This window comes from Nerophis ophidion, linkage group LG22 (genome assembly GCF_033978795.1).
Source record: "Nerophis ophidion isolate RoL-2023_Sa linkage group LG22, RoL_Noph_v1.0, whole genome shotgun sequence".
Classification (NCBI taxonomy): Eukaryota; Metazoa; Chordata; class Actinopteri; order Syngnathiformes; family Syngnathidae; genus Nerophis; species Nerophis ophidion.
The window spans coordinates 27,206,129-27,220,665 of record NC_084632.1 but is presented as its reverse complement, the minus strand read 5'-3'; the positions used below and the strand labels follow the sequence as shown (position 1 = coordinate 27,220,665).

At 38.5% G+C, this 14,537-nt stretch overlaps 1 protein-coding gene across 1 annotated transcript; it reads right to left on the bottom strand.

The window, feature by feature from the left end:
• Positions 1–414: 414 nt before the first annotated feature.
• On the bottom strand, positions 415–14,285 carry LOC133540744 (glypican-1-like). Its single transcript, XM_061883634.1, has 6 exons — positions 14,086–14,285; positions 13,892–14,022; positions 12,300–12,440; positions 8,914–9,044; positions 7,162–7,337; positions 415–3,189 (listed from the first exon to the last, which is right to left on the bottom strand). Exons 1-6 carry the CDS (start codon positions 14,216–14,218, stop codon positions 3,008–3,010), a joined length of 894 nt encoding a protein of 297 aa, XP_061739618.1. The 5' UTR covers positions 14,219–14,285; the 3' UTR covers positions 415–3,007.
• Between the last annotated feature and the right edge of the window lie 252 nt (positions 14,286–14,537).

The following is a 14,537-nucleotide window of genomic DNA, read 5'->3' as shown; positions in this document are numbered from 1 at the left end:
CCCTTCTGAAATTGTGATAAGCTTCCCCTTTAAGTTGTGCCACTGGTGTTTTTACTGTAAGTATTGCGTTTATAACATATCAGCTGTTGGATTGTAATGTGCATCTTAGTTGTAGATTTGATTACCACATTTGGAGGTGTTGAAATCGCCATGTAAAATCGCTAATGCTAACCAGTAGCATGTCTAAGACAAATCCAATCTACATTAGTATCTGGCAAGCACATTCTGAAAAGCCTCACTGTACTTTTGAGCACCTTCTTCTTGCTTTGTGTCTTGGACAATTGTAACATCACCTAGAGGCAGTCCAGCTGAGTACACTCTGAGTCCTTGATTGTTAGTTTCCCGGTCAAATGTTTAAGCCAGTGCCTGGACTAAGGACATCCATACAAACAGACAGAAATATTCAAAACTTAGTCAACATTATACAATCGGAGTTTAATGTGTTGGATTTGTCATTTGGAACACAGAAAAACAATAAAATAACAATTGCATACACAAGTCACTTTAACTTTATGTGTACGATGGATGGGGGGGATCTGCAGTATTGACTGTTACAGATCCAAATAAAGGCAAGCCAAGTACAGGTGATACTGTATTATGTGCCTTTAAAAAGTCAACATTCTGCAGAATAAAGGAAGTCCAGCTATTTTTTTTTACAGTTCTATTTTCTGTGTACACTAGTATCTCAGCTTAAGAGTCTAATTGATTCTGTGACAGAGCGCTTAACCGAAAACACTTACAGTAGATCTTAAATAAGAATCTCCCATTTAAAATGATTTAAATCAATTTGATTGGTGATTGGCTGTCCCAAAACAGCACACTTGTGTGTACTTCTTCCTTGTCGAACACACCATCAGCAGTTTTTTTCACATATAATGGATATGAAAAAATGGCATATCTAAATATGTCATTTAGATATCATTTTAAAAATCATGGCTGGTGATGGACTCATTCCTGCTTCAGCATGGTGCAGACCAGCAGTGCTACACTCGAATGGCTTTGCCAAATTGGCTTCAAGCTTGGTCATGTTTTTAATGATTTTCTATATTTAATTCAATAAGTATCTTCCACTTCTTCTCGGCACTGTGCACTAATTAATGCAGGGAATGCTTGAAACTCAAACTTTTTGCTTGCAACTTAAGCATACTTCTTACTCAAAACATTTACATTGAGATACCATTGTATTGTCGTATTTAAAACCAAATAGAAGCACATGGTTAACAAGTCTGCATAACACCCAGCAGGTCCTGGGTTCAAATCTAGGCTGAGGCTTCTTTAAGTGGAGTTTGCATGCTCTTATTGGTTTGTTTTTACTTGATCATGTACAGTACAACTTACACTTTGTCAATTCTTGCTTGCTGAGTCATGGCAAACATACACTATATTGCCAAAAGTATTTGTTCTCTGAAGTAATGAATCATGCTTTTCCATCTGGCAATCTGATGGATGAGTCTGGGTTTGGAGGTTGCCAGGAGAACGGTACATTTCGGATTGCATTGTACAGAGTGTGAAATTTGGTGGGGGAGAAATTATGGTTTGGGGTTGTTTTTCAGGAGTTGGGCTCCAACTTTAACTTTGAATGCTCTAGGATATTAAAACATTTTGGACTACTTCATGCTCCCAACATTGTAGGAACAATTTGGAGCGGGCCCCTTCCTCTTCCAACATGACTGTGCACAAATCAAGGTTCATAAAGAAATGGATGACAAAGTCTGGTGTGGATGAACTTGACTGGCCTGCACAGAGTCCTGACCTGAACCCGATAGAACACCTTTGGGATGAATTAGAACGGAGACTGAGAGCCTGGCCCTCAGATCTCACCAATGTGCTTTTGGGAGAATGGTCAACAATTCCCATAAACCGCAACCTTGTGGACACCCTTCCCAGAAGAGTTGAAGCTGTAATAGCTGCAAAAGGTGGACCAACATCATATTGAACCCTATGTGTTAGGAATGGGATGCCACTTCAAGTTCATATGTGAGTCAAGGAGGGTGCCCAAATACATTTGGCAATATAGTGTACCTCCAAATGTTAATTGGAATTTATTTATGAAACTAGGAGGCTCTGATTAGGTGTATTTGCTGCGACAAATCTTCACAATAGGGTATCATATTTTGTCAAGAGTTGTTGAAAAAGTAAGAGGTCATACACAAATGAATCCCTTTGAGTTTATATTGAGCGTGTCGTGATACGGTCTCAGTGGGTCAATCAGAAGACTAATCATCTAAAGTTTGGCATGCCACCATAATAAGATAAAACTCATGGATGCAAAGACACTAGTCTGTGCTCTGTTTATAAGTGTGTTAAAAGCTGAAATCCTTGGATGAACTGTAAATATCGCCGTCCACACATGGCATACATTTACGAAGAGTGATTATTTTTCTGCAGCAATACAAATAAACCTGTTGTTCAGCCACAAAATCTCGACAGTTACGTCACAAGTTATGTGGGGAGGTAATATGATGAAAACTCTATGTACATCCATGGCTCGTTATGTTGCCAGTCTGATATAGTCAATGTATGCAAACACACTATACAGTGGCGGTAAGACACACACACATTTACATCTTACACAATTGTGTTCAGGTACACACCCTTGACACCAGATTAAAAAAAAATACACTGAAATGAAAAAGCCTTGATGGACGCATCACGTACAGCAAAGGGCCAACTCAGCATTGAGCTCAGTCACTACTGACAGGAGCACAGTGGACCTTGTAAGAAGTCAATAAGTCATCACCCACATTCCATTCTTCATCCTTCCGCTGTCTCTCTTCCCTGTCTCCGTTTTGTCTTGTTCTCCTCATGAGTTGCTTCCGGGAAATTCCTTGAAAGCAGCTCAACAAAAAAGAGGCCATCAAACTGTAGTCAAACAGGGAAAAATCAGGAGCCAGTTTTTGCTTTTTCGGGAAATCCAACTTCATTCCACTGAACACAATTCACCCATCCCACGGTCCAGTCATTCTCTGGACTTCAGGGTCGGGCAGACGGTGCGATAGATAGCGCGTCATCGACAAAGGAGCAGGACAGCCAACGGGAGCAGCGGTAGGCGGTTACACAGGAGGCTTTGGCACCCGGCTGCACCAATGACTTGGTTGTTGTCTGGGGGGTAGGCGTACAGGCCTGGTCTGCTCCGAGGACACTGACCACTGAGGCACATACCACTTCCTGAACCGCTGATGTCATCACCTAAGCGGAATAGTTATACAGTACATTATATTCATATAGATCTTTTTTGTACACCATGGTTATTCAACTAAGTTGTTTTATGGGCCACATTTCCAGAAAGCTCAGAACTGTTCCCTTCACAGTCAGTCTTATTTTGGATATTCCGAAGAACTGCAGTACACATTTGATTTTGGTCTATTTATTTTGTCAGAGTTTCAGGAGCACTATGCTGTTTTTAGAACTTCTGCAAATAAGCTAGTCAAAGATCCTTTTTATGACAGAGCTCTATAGGGGTGTAACGGTACACAAACATTTCGGTTCAGTACATACCTCGGTTTACAGGTCACGGTTTGGTTCATTTTCGGTACAGTAAGAAAACTAAATTTTTTTGGTTATTTATTTACCAAATTTGTAAACAATGGCATAACATACATATACACACAGGCTCCATTGCCAGGGTTAATGTGGTCAACATGTATAAAATAAAAAATAAAAAAGATAAGGCTCAGAATGGTGTCTTAAGAAAACCTTTCTACATATAAAGCGCTTTTTTTTGATTGATTGATTGTTTGAGACTTTTATTAGCCTGGCTAACTTGACAGTAAGGGGATATATGGGCTCATTGTTCTTCCACCATAGAAGTGGGTCAAAATCTAGTTTTGCTACAAAAACATTTGTTATTGCTTTAACCCTGCCTGACTCGCAGAGGAGAGGCTGCTTGAATACAGTGGTGACGCTTCGAATGGGTTAGCATGTCTTATGAGAATTGCGTATGTGTGGCCCTTAAATATGTGACAGCATGTGACGTTAATGAGTGTGTGGGCGAGCGAGGTGAGGGCGCTTAGCGCGAGTGCGGGAGTGGCTGGTGTTTTGTTGGATTGGCTGTGTGCAAGACCTCAATAAAGCCACGATTTGAAACTAATCGCCGGACTCTTCATTTACCCTGGAGCCCGGAGCAGTGGAGACCCACTGCCGGGTAGAGTGAAGGGTGTTGCCCCCGAGAGTGTCTCCTCTGCGCAGGAAAGGTGCAACACATGTTTGACGTGATGTCAGAAGCAGCTGCTGAACAATATTGGCAAACCTCCGTCCTCCATTGTTGTATCGTGCAGCCAAAGTGTTCCCAAATGGGAGATCTTAACGAGGCAGGAGGGTCTTCCAGCTCTGGCTTTTACATGTTGTCCTAGCCCGGTTGCTGCTAGCATGTGTACTCGTTCGGTACAACTCCGAACCGAACCGAAACCCCCGTACCGAAACAGTTCAATACAAATACACGTACCGTTACACTCCTAGCGCTCTGGTGTTTTTAGGAATCTGCTGCAAAAATTCGGTTCTCTTACAAGTTTTTTGAACTGAACTCGCAGGCCACCGGTTGATTATCTTAACTGGGGAAAAAGAGAGAACCTACAATAGAACCTTGAGGAACACTAATAGTATGAGTAACAAAGTTGAACCAATGACTACTGACTGCATCAGAAGTAAACAAGCTGCAGAAACACTTTAGTAACATCAATCACGTTACAGAAAAAAATGTGTAACTGCCAAAAAGGAGAGGACTTGATGGGTTGCCGAGGAGAACGCCTCAGTTATGTAAATCACAAGTTTGATCCCAGTGTGCTTGCAAGGCTAAAATGTCAATGCAAGATTCTGCAAATGTATTTACGGTCGTCCAAGTTCCTCAATATAATTAGGAATGTGCCAACCAATCGTACCGTCTGATTTTCGTAGGTGATCTGCTTTGCCCATTAATGCTTTTTAATGAAGATCACAAACGCTGATCCTCTCTGGCTAACACTGTATTTATTTTTAGACCACCAGTTGACAAGTGGCTAACAGCTAATTATGTACTGTATCTCCATACACAGTGTGAAGACATTCCCCTCAGTTAATATTAATCACATTACAGAAAATAAACTGCATTTCTTAGTATCTTGATCATGTAACGTTATCACTGGAGGATGTGGCTTAACATGTTATATACCCAGAGCAGGCATGCTCACAGTTAAACACGTATTTCTCTAACCAATAAATAAGTGCTTCGTAAAGTTTGAAAAGTGTAGATGGAACCCTATTACTGGGGCTGTAACGGTACGTGTATTTGTATTGAACCGTTTCGGTACGGGGGTGTACCGAATGAGTTTCTAAGCTAAAGTCTTAACAAGCTGCTTTGCTTCTTCTGCCTCTGTCTCAGCCCCAGCCTTGTCCCACCCACAAAACCATCTGATTGGTTACATATATAGTATAGCGGTAACAGCCAATCAGCAGTGCGTATTCAGAGCGCATGTAGTAAATGCTTCAGCTTCGAGCAGATAGGTGTTTAGCAGGTGAGCAAAAAGCAGCGTATTCTCCCCAAATGATAATAAACACCTCCCAGTCAATTACTACTAACATCAATATGAGCCCGTTGACCTTCTAGAAACTTAAACTGCAGCTCGGCTCGCTCGCAGTTCTGGCTTGAGGTGAAGGCTAATTATCTTTTAGTGTAACGTTAGCTCATTTTGCAGTGTGTGTGTGTGTGTGTGTGTGTGTGTGTGTGTGTGTGTGTGTGTATGTGTGTGTGTGTATGTGTGTGTGTTTGTTTGTTTGTTTTACGGACAGAAAAGTTTTGAATGACAGGTTCCCTGCTATCACATGTTGATAAAAATATAACATTTACATAATAACAATCAAATACAGACTTCCCAAATGCTGCGATGAATTAAGCATGATGAGTTCACTTGAAACTGTTTAATGTTGCACTTTTTCTGTAAAAGTAAAGGTTTGTCATTTTAATTAATCCGAGCAAAAATTTGAGGCAGTTTAATGTTGATTAACGTTGGCAGAATTATTATAGTGTTCCCAATGTTAAAAGGATAAAGCGATTGTTTACAAATTTGGTAAATAAATAACCAAAACATTTTTATTTTGTTGTTTTCTTACTGTACCGAAAATGAAATGAACCGTGACCTCTAAACCGAGGTACGTACCAAACCAAATTTTTTGTGTACCGTTACACCCCCACCTGTTACAGCAGAAAATAAGCAGATATTAAAATGAAATTAATACATGGATTAATAAGAGTCTAGAGAGAGGATAATACAACTTTTGTTGGTGTTGATACCTATAAATATCAGTATATGATCAATACTACAGTGATCAAGTCAATATTTTTACTTCCTCAAAGGCAATAACTAAAGGATTTAAACAGGTAGCGGGGTCGGATTGGTGCACATGGTCGAGCGTCTGCGCCAGCAACTTAAGGGTTCCAGGTTCGATTCCAGCTTCTGCCATCCGAGTCATGGCTGTTGGGTCCTTGGGCAAGACACTTCATCCTTGTTCCTGATTAGCCGTGTTAGCGCCTTGCATGGCAGCTTCTGAAAGCAGTGTCTGAATGGGTGAATGTAATGTTTTGGGTACCGATCCAGGTATAGTACATTACTTTATAGACGATTGGGGAGTCTTTTTTATTGAGTTTAGTAATTAAGGACTATTATCTTTGTTTTGCTCAAACAATATGTAATAAAATAGAAGAAGTAACTTGTTTAAATGTATTGATATTGTTAAACTGTCAATAGGACTCATTATAAAAATTAAAAAAAAGAACAAATAATCCATCTTATCGGTAATGGTATCTGTCATTTTCACTCATGAATGATCGTAATCGTAATCGGCAGCATAAAACCCTGATTGGAAAGGTTCAAGACATGGTGTTTTCCTAAAGTTCAGACCGTTGAACCAATGAATTAGCTCTCTTCATGATAGTTTGATACATTATTGTATGTCTGTTTAATTAGGACCTCTGTAATGATGGAGCGTCATATAAGCAGGTAGGAACGGCAGATCAGTGAAGAAGTAAAAACATTCTTTGGTATCAATTTGCAAGTGTGGAAAAGTTCTGTGTAAACAAGCATAGCAGCTTTATGTTGGACTACAGAATATGTAAATGTTTCACAATCCCTCCGCAGTGAAAGCAATAGAAAGATTAGCTTCTTTGGAGAAGAAAAACAAATGACTCACTTGCATCCTGGAAATCCACATCGTTGCCTTCCAAAGCATTTTTTAGTCTGTTGCTCATAATTTTGAGTTGCATGATCTGTTGACGGATTGTCATATCTGGCTTGGTGATGTCAAGTTCTACCTCTGGATTGTTGATCTGGCTGGCTAAGCCATCACCCATCACTTCAGGAAGGTACCTTTATGAAGGAGCACAGAGGAATGGGACTTAAAAGAGTGTGGGAAATGAGAAACAGACCGGACACAATTTCTGATAGTTTCTTTAATTTTGACTGTCACACCATTCCAACACACCAGCTTAGTTTTATTTTGTTTACTATTTGTTTTGCGAGGATGCAATTAGACTAGATATTAGTGCTGTGTCTACTCTAAAAATGTGTCATATTATTTGTGTGAAATCAATTGTTTTTCTATTTCAGCTGTTGATTTAATTTCCAGACTTCAACTTCCATGATTTGAATTTGTTCTGTTTTTTCTACTGTTTTGGAATTCCTTGTATTGAAATCTGTAACATTCTCAGTTTCTGCTTTGTAAATAATGATCACATACATTGGGGTGGTGTAGATCTGTGTGCAGCAGTATTCGTTTTGACAGCAAATTTTAATGTACCATATTTTCCGGACCATAGGGCGCAGCAAATTATAAATCACACTGCCAATGAATGATCTATTTTGGAGCTTTTGTCAAATATATGGAGCACCGGATTTTAGGGCACATTAAAGGAGTCATATTATTTGTTTTCTAAATTGGAACCACTTCCTTGTGGTCTACATAGCATGTAATTGTGGTTCTTTGGTCAAAATGTTGCATAGATGATGTTTTACAGATCAAATTCAAGCCGCTTTCTGACAGTCGCTTCAGGAATTGCCGTTTTTTGGACGTCTTATTTACGTGGCTCACCTTCGGCAGTGTCTTCTCCCTGTCATCTCTGTTGTAGCGGTGTAGCGTGCAAGGACGGGAGTGGAAGAAGTGTGAAAAGATGGAGCTAGCTGTTTTAATTACATTGAGACTTTACTCAAATCAAAAACGGAGCAGCATCTCCTCATCCGGAAACAACGACACCGGAAATGTGTGCCGTGAAAAAACGTTCGACCGGAACTATCTTAACAAATAAAGTTCCTTGGGTGAATAATGTAAACTCACCACATCGGTATGTTTTAGCGCTTTAATGACAGATATAATTAAGAACTTTACACTACTTTATATTAGAAATGGCAACAGCGGAGGATAAATGTCCCATAACAAGAAGATAGAGAAAAAGAAGAAGCTTATCAACTACGAATCGCCATGGACTACAAAGGCGAACGAGCGCAATTTTTCAGGACTTACGCAGATCCCAAATACAGATCAACAGGTATCAGAAGGTAAGAAACTTGCTTTTGCATAATATTGCGAAACAAAACACCAGATAATATGTCTTACCTCATACACACATCATAATAATACTCGTATGTTGACGCACAGTACAAGCCATCAAGCATTTTCATGTTTGCATAGTATGTATATATTGTTAATGTTGTAAATACAAATCTTTATATATCTAGAAAGGGTGGTCCTGAAGAGGTAGGCAATTTTCAGAGGTCTCAAGAAAGTAAGAAACACAAGAATGTGTGTGTGTTTGTGCGTTCGTACGTGTGTGTGTGTGGGCTGAAATACATGCAAAAGTGTTTTAGCAGAACATGATTTTATGCTGGAAAAAGATATGCCAAAATAAAGTTGAACAAACAGTATTCTAAGAACATGTCCCTTTCTCACCTTGCCTTGGTCATTCCATTCCAGCATTTGTCTTGATTGGCGCCGCCTGCTGCCAATTTACTGCAAAGTGCTGCAGGAAGTTGCAGCCAGTACTGCCTCATCTCCCTTAATTTACTGGAGAGATCTGACACCTGAGAATGACACCATAAGGAAATGCATACATTTATAGTATGAGCGATATAACCATACATGTAAAGAATACCATACATATATTCATCATCACCCCCCAAAAATGGAGGGGGGAACTGATACAGGAAGGTATATATGTGCTACCATCTTCTGGCAGTCATGATCGACATAACATTGTTTACGTTATTTGTATAAAAAAAAAAATGTTTAGGCTTCTGCAGTTAGGCAGCACGTAGTACTGAGTAGCAGACTGGCTTAGTAGTACAAGGTTAGCGTTTCCACAGACTTTAATGCTAATTTCTGTTTCCTGTCAATAGGATCGTCGAGGATATGTTAGCACGAAACTAGCAACGTAAGAGCCAGCCTTTATCTTGTTTGGTTTAATGGCTCCATGCCTCCTGCTATCACGATATAATTCACAAAATATTATTTGCCATATGAATTTTCATAGAACAATTTCAAAACGGGCAATAAAAGCTTCTAATTTGGTTGCTGGCACATGCAGATAACATATTGCGTAATTTCCAGTTGTATTATTATCTCAAAACAATTGTTCATTGACTTGTTAATTTACTGTTAATATCTGTTCTTACACGGTTCCATCTACACTCCTGTAAAAATGTAATAAGTATGTTTGGCTGCTTTTTATTAGTTTTGCGAATAACAAATGTGGGATCCAATACCGAGTACTTACAGAGGCAGTATTGTTCATAATAATGCTTACACTGGTACTTCAAATACTCAAGAACATTTATGTTTTGACCAGACAAAAACACAAGATAGCGTCAAACAATATCAATCAAATAATACAATTGTTTAATATTTCACTTTTTCATACGATATTTGGAGTAAAATAAAGTCAGTGCAAAATAACTACTGTAAAAAGAAAAACAAATAAATGCTAATAATTGCTCAGATTTAAATCTGTTGGATTTGGACCTTACAGTCCTGCTCCTGTATGCCCAGGAATATATTTATTGAGTATGTAAATAATAACAAAAACGACAAAAATGCAGTAATGAAAAATATCGATGTAATCCCTGGAGCATCAACCGTATACTGACACTATACCTGGAATAATTACTGTCGTTATTTTTAACAGCTCGCCCACCTGTTTACGTGCAAGAGCTCTAGCTTAGCGGTTACAATGGCTTATTGTCTTCTCCTACTGTGTGTCTAGTGGCCTCGTCCTCCAGTGATACTGTTACTTTAAGAAAGACAGTTTAATTTCATCCATGGTCGCGAGATGGCACCGTGAAGGGATGTTAGTTGTTAGCTTGGACTGCGTTGAGGATGCGTTCGTTGCAGCTTGTTGTTGTCAAATTGCAGAACACAGTGAGAATGTGTCATCAACCTGAATGATCACGATAGGACAACAGTATTTGAAGCTCTATCATCAGCCATATTTAAAATCATTTATATCGTATATTGTCTACATCACACAACCTTAATAGCAATAATTACAAAATAGAGCAAAACCACATTATGTAACAAGACCAAGATATGTGGATACTAATAACTATCAGCTGTCTCTTTAAATATGTTTTAATATTGTAGCTTTAAAAAAAATACATGCATCATAGTCAATTATGCAAATCATCCGATGGCCACGGTCCTGTACCCACAACAAAATTGCCCTGAAAGAGTTAATGTAAATCAAGCTTTATCTATTAAAATGCATTCAATTTAATCCAAATCATTGATATGTTTACATGTTTTTTAAGTGTACATCAAATATTTGAAATTTTGACAGACATGTGTATAGACTGTGGGAGGCGAAAAAACAAGCACAAAATGATAGTTACACCAGAAAGGTCTTTTTCTGTGTGGAAGGCTCTCTCTTAGTGGCACTCATCGAGGGCGGAGGCTCCCATTTCCTCTCACTTATCTTTCCTTCTTGCTTCTTTGTCTTGTCTGGTCTTAACTTCAGTGTTGCCTCTTTTTGCACTGCTCTCCAAATCTAAACATTGGAACTAATTAACTTGCCTCTCAACGAAATTGACGATATTTTGGGTTTGGAGGAGCCTGCTTGTTTTGACGGAGCAGATGTTGCTGGACACACGACAGACTCTTGGGAGAAGAAGGAGTGACGCGTGCTTGGCGACCCTCTCAGTCAAGGACGTGAAAAAATCCACCTATTCGGAATTATGACAACAGAACATCTGTTGATTGGAGTAAGTGTTGCTGTGGTTTGTCAACAAATTGGAAGTTGTTGGCAGTCTTCAAAGTTCCCCAAAGATGCCACAAATGATTGGAGGATGCAGGCATTTTGTGATTTGTACAAAATTGGACTGTCTGCCCTGCAGGATGAATTTGAGGACCAGTAATAGACAATCTAGAGTGAAAAGCTAATTTTATTTTCACTCGCAAACAGAACATTCTAACTTGGATTGTTTCCCTGGCTTCGAGACTCTCCCGAAAGACAGTGGGGCAAAGACACAACAAACTGCCTTCTTGTCTCTCTTGGACACACATCTGTTGTTGTTGACTTTGGACTGACTGGCGGCTGTAATCACACAAAGGCCGTGGAACAAAGACACGCTGTAGGCTGACACACACACACATGCATCCACGAAAAATATACGCCACACACACACACACACACCCCCATCCAACGCTCTCGACACTTGAATCCCTTTGGGGTGATGGATGGCTGACGAGCGCTTATACAGCAGCAGCCGGCCCCCGTAGCTCCCACTCCCTTCCCTCTGTTGCAATTTGTGTTGATTATATGTAACTTGATTATGTGTGCTATGGCTATGAGGTTTTTTTTTCCCTTGACCTGAGTCTGGACCCCTCCCTGGAGTCCAGTCTTTGATTGAATATTTTTTTACTCTCCTCCCCCGGTCGCCAACGTTGACCTGTTTCTCACCTTTTTTTATTTTGTAAGGGGCGCCGGAAGTTCGCTGACCCGTCAGCGATCCTTTTTCTGTCTCCCAGTAATGTTTGTCTGATCTTGAATGGGATTGTGCTGAAAATCTAATTTCCCCCCGGGAATTAATAAAGTACTTCTGAATCTGAAGTCAGATTGTGAGGCACATGCACTAACCCCTGTTTCACCATGATGCCCAGATTCAAACTCTATCCATCCATCCATCCATTTCCTACCGCTTGTTCCGTTTGTGTTTGCGGGGGGTGCTGGAGCCTATCTCAGCTACTCATAACCACCCAAAAGGCGCCCAGCAAACCAGATGCTAACAACATGGTAACAAGTGTTGCTATCTTTGCTCAGTAATAAATTCATTATATTCACACACCTGCATCTCCAGTCTGAGACCTGCAGTGGGAGAGGGTTTGTATTCTGAGGCGGTCAGAGAGCCGCTCTTCTTTTTCTTTGGCTGGTGAAGCGGAGGACTCCCTGTGCCGGGTTCGCCTGGAGTTCCACATGTTTGGTACACCTACACATTTCAAATGACATGAATTAATTAGAACTTAGAACTATATGTGATCTTGGTGTTTCAGCAAGAATATACAATTTTCATGGGCAACAACATGCAGTATATAAGATTAGCCACTAGATGTCACCATCTAGTCATTCGTTGTTGTTTATTGTGCTTTTATTTTTAAAATCCTCTTCTAGCATACAATCACAATATAGTTTTTTTTGTATTGTTTTGTTTTATTTATAACTCTTAATGATATTTTACATTAGAACCAAACGTAAGATTGAAAGTATTTAGACAGTGGTGAGACTGTTTTCTAATTTTGCATTTGAAATCAAGCAATGTTTAGACTTTCGTTTTTTTTTAAAGTGGTTAAACAGGAAAAGACATACATTTTATGCGCGATTACTAAAGTTTTAAGGGCTTGTATATGGAGGCTTATGAAATGTTATATTCTGCTAAGGCCAAATCAGGCACATACTTTCCCTTACTGGAGACAAAAGTGAAGACAGCAAAACAATATATATATATATATATATATATATATTGTTTTATATATATATATATATATATATATATAGATATATATATATATATATATATATATATATATATATATATATATATCTATACATCTATATCTATATATATATATATATATATATATATATATATATATATATATATATATATATCTATATATATATATAGATATATATATATATATATATATATATATATATATATATATCTATATATATAGATATATAGATATATATATTTACAACCACACTGTTATTATTTATAATTATTGTAATTGACTAATCAGATTGGAAACTCCTTGAAAGACAAGGTACAGGTACTCTGCATAAAACTGGAACTATGTGAATGTGATACTTGGTCCAAATGCAATGTATTCATCAAGTGACATATATATATATTGTTTTATATATATATATATATATATATATATATATATATATATATATATATATCTATACATCTATATCTGTATATATAGATATATATATATATATATATATATATATATATATCTATATATATATATATATAGATATATATATATATATATATATATATATATCTATATATATAGATATATAGATATATATATTTACAACCACACTGTTATTATTTATAATTATTGTAATTGACTAATCAGATTGGAAACTCCTTGAAAGACAAGGTACAGGTACTCTGCATAAAACTGGAACTATGTGAATGTGATACTTGGTCCAAATGCAATGTATTCATCAAGTGACATCATCCTCCAAATTATTCTGTGTAACATTCTGTGACACAAAACATGGCCAAAATTTAAAGTCAAGTCTAATCCCTAATCCATGTTGACCGCGCCAAAATAAAGACTTAGAAGTCTTGGCATTTCTGCAAGAACAAATAATTTTTGGCTGATATAGTTTCAGATACTGAGAAAGTATTCTTACTTTGGCTGTGTATGTGTCAAAGTTTTCCTGTAGTGTGTGGACAGCCTCAAAGATTTGAGCAGGAACGGCAGAGAGAACCACATCGAGGCTGGGCTCTGTGCTGAAACTGGACGCCACCCGGATCATGGTATCTAAGCAGAGGAGAGTATTTAACAAATGGGTTTACTTGATTTTCCATTTTTTCGGTTGTTTACCAATAAGATTTTGCCATTCAGGATGCAGATCAGCTTGGTTAGCCAGGCAGCCCTTCATGACGTTGGAGCAGTAGTTGGCACATGGTTTGACAGAGGCAAGGCCGCGGCAATGGGGACAGTAAACCAGTTTCATCAAGGCCTTCACACATTCTGGACTCAGAGAAACCTGTGGGAGAAGGAGGGCAAAGTTAGTACAAAGGGGAGATCAATATCACTTAATAACATTATACATGATATAGCATGTCAACATAAGCACAGGTTCACCAGTAGTGAATTAGTGAAGTGAATTATATTTATATAGCGCTTTTCTCTAGAGACTCAAAGCGCTTTACATAGTGAAACCCAATATCTAAGTTACATTTAAACCAGTGTGGGTGGCACTGGGAGCTGGTGGGTAAAGTGCCTTGCCCAAGGACACAACGACAGTGACTAGGATGGCGGAAGCGGGAATC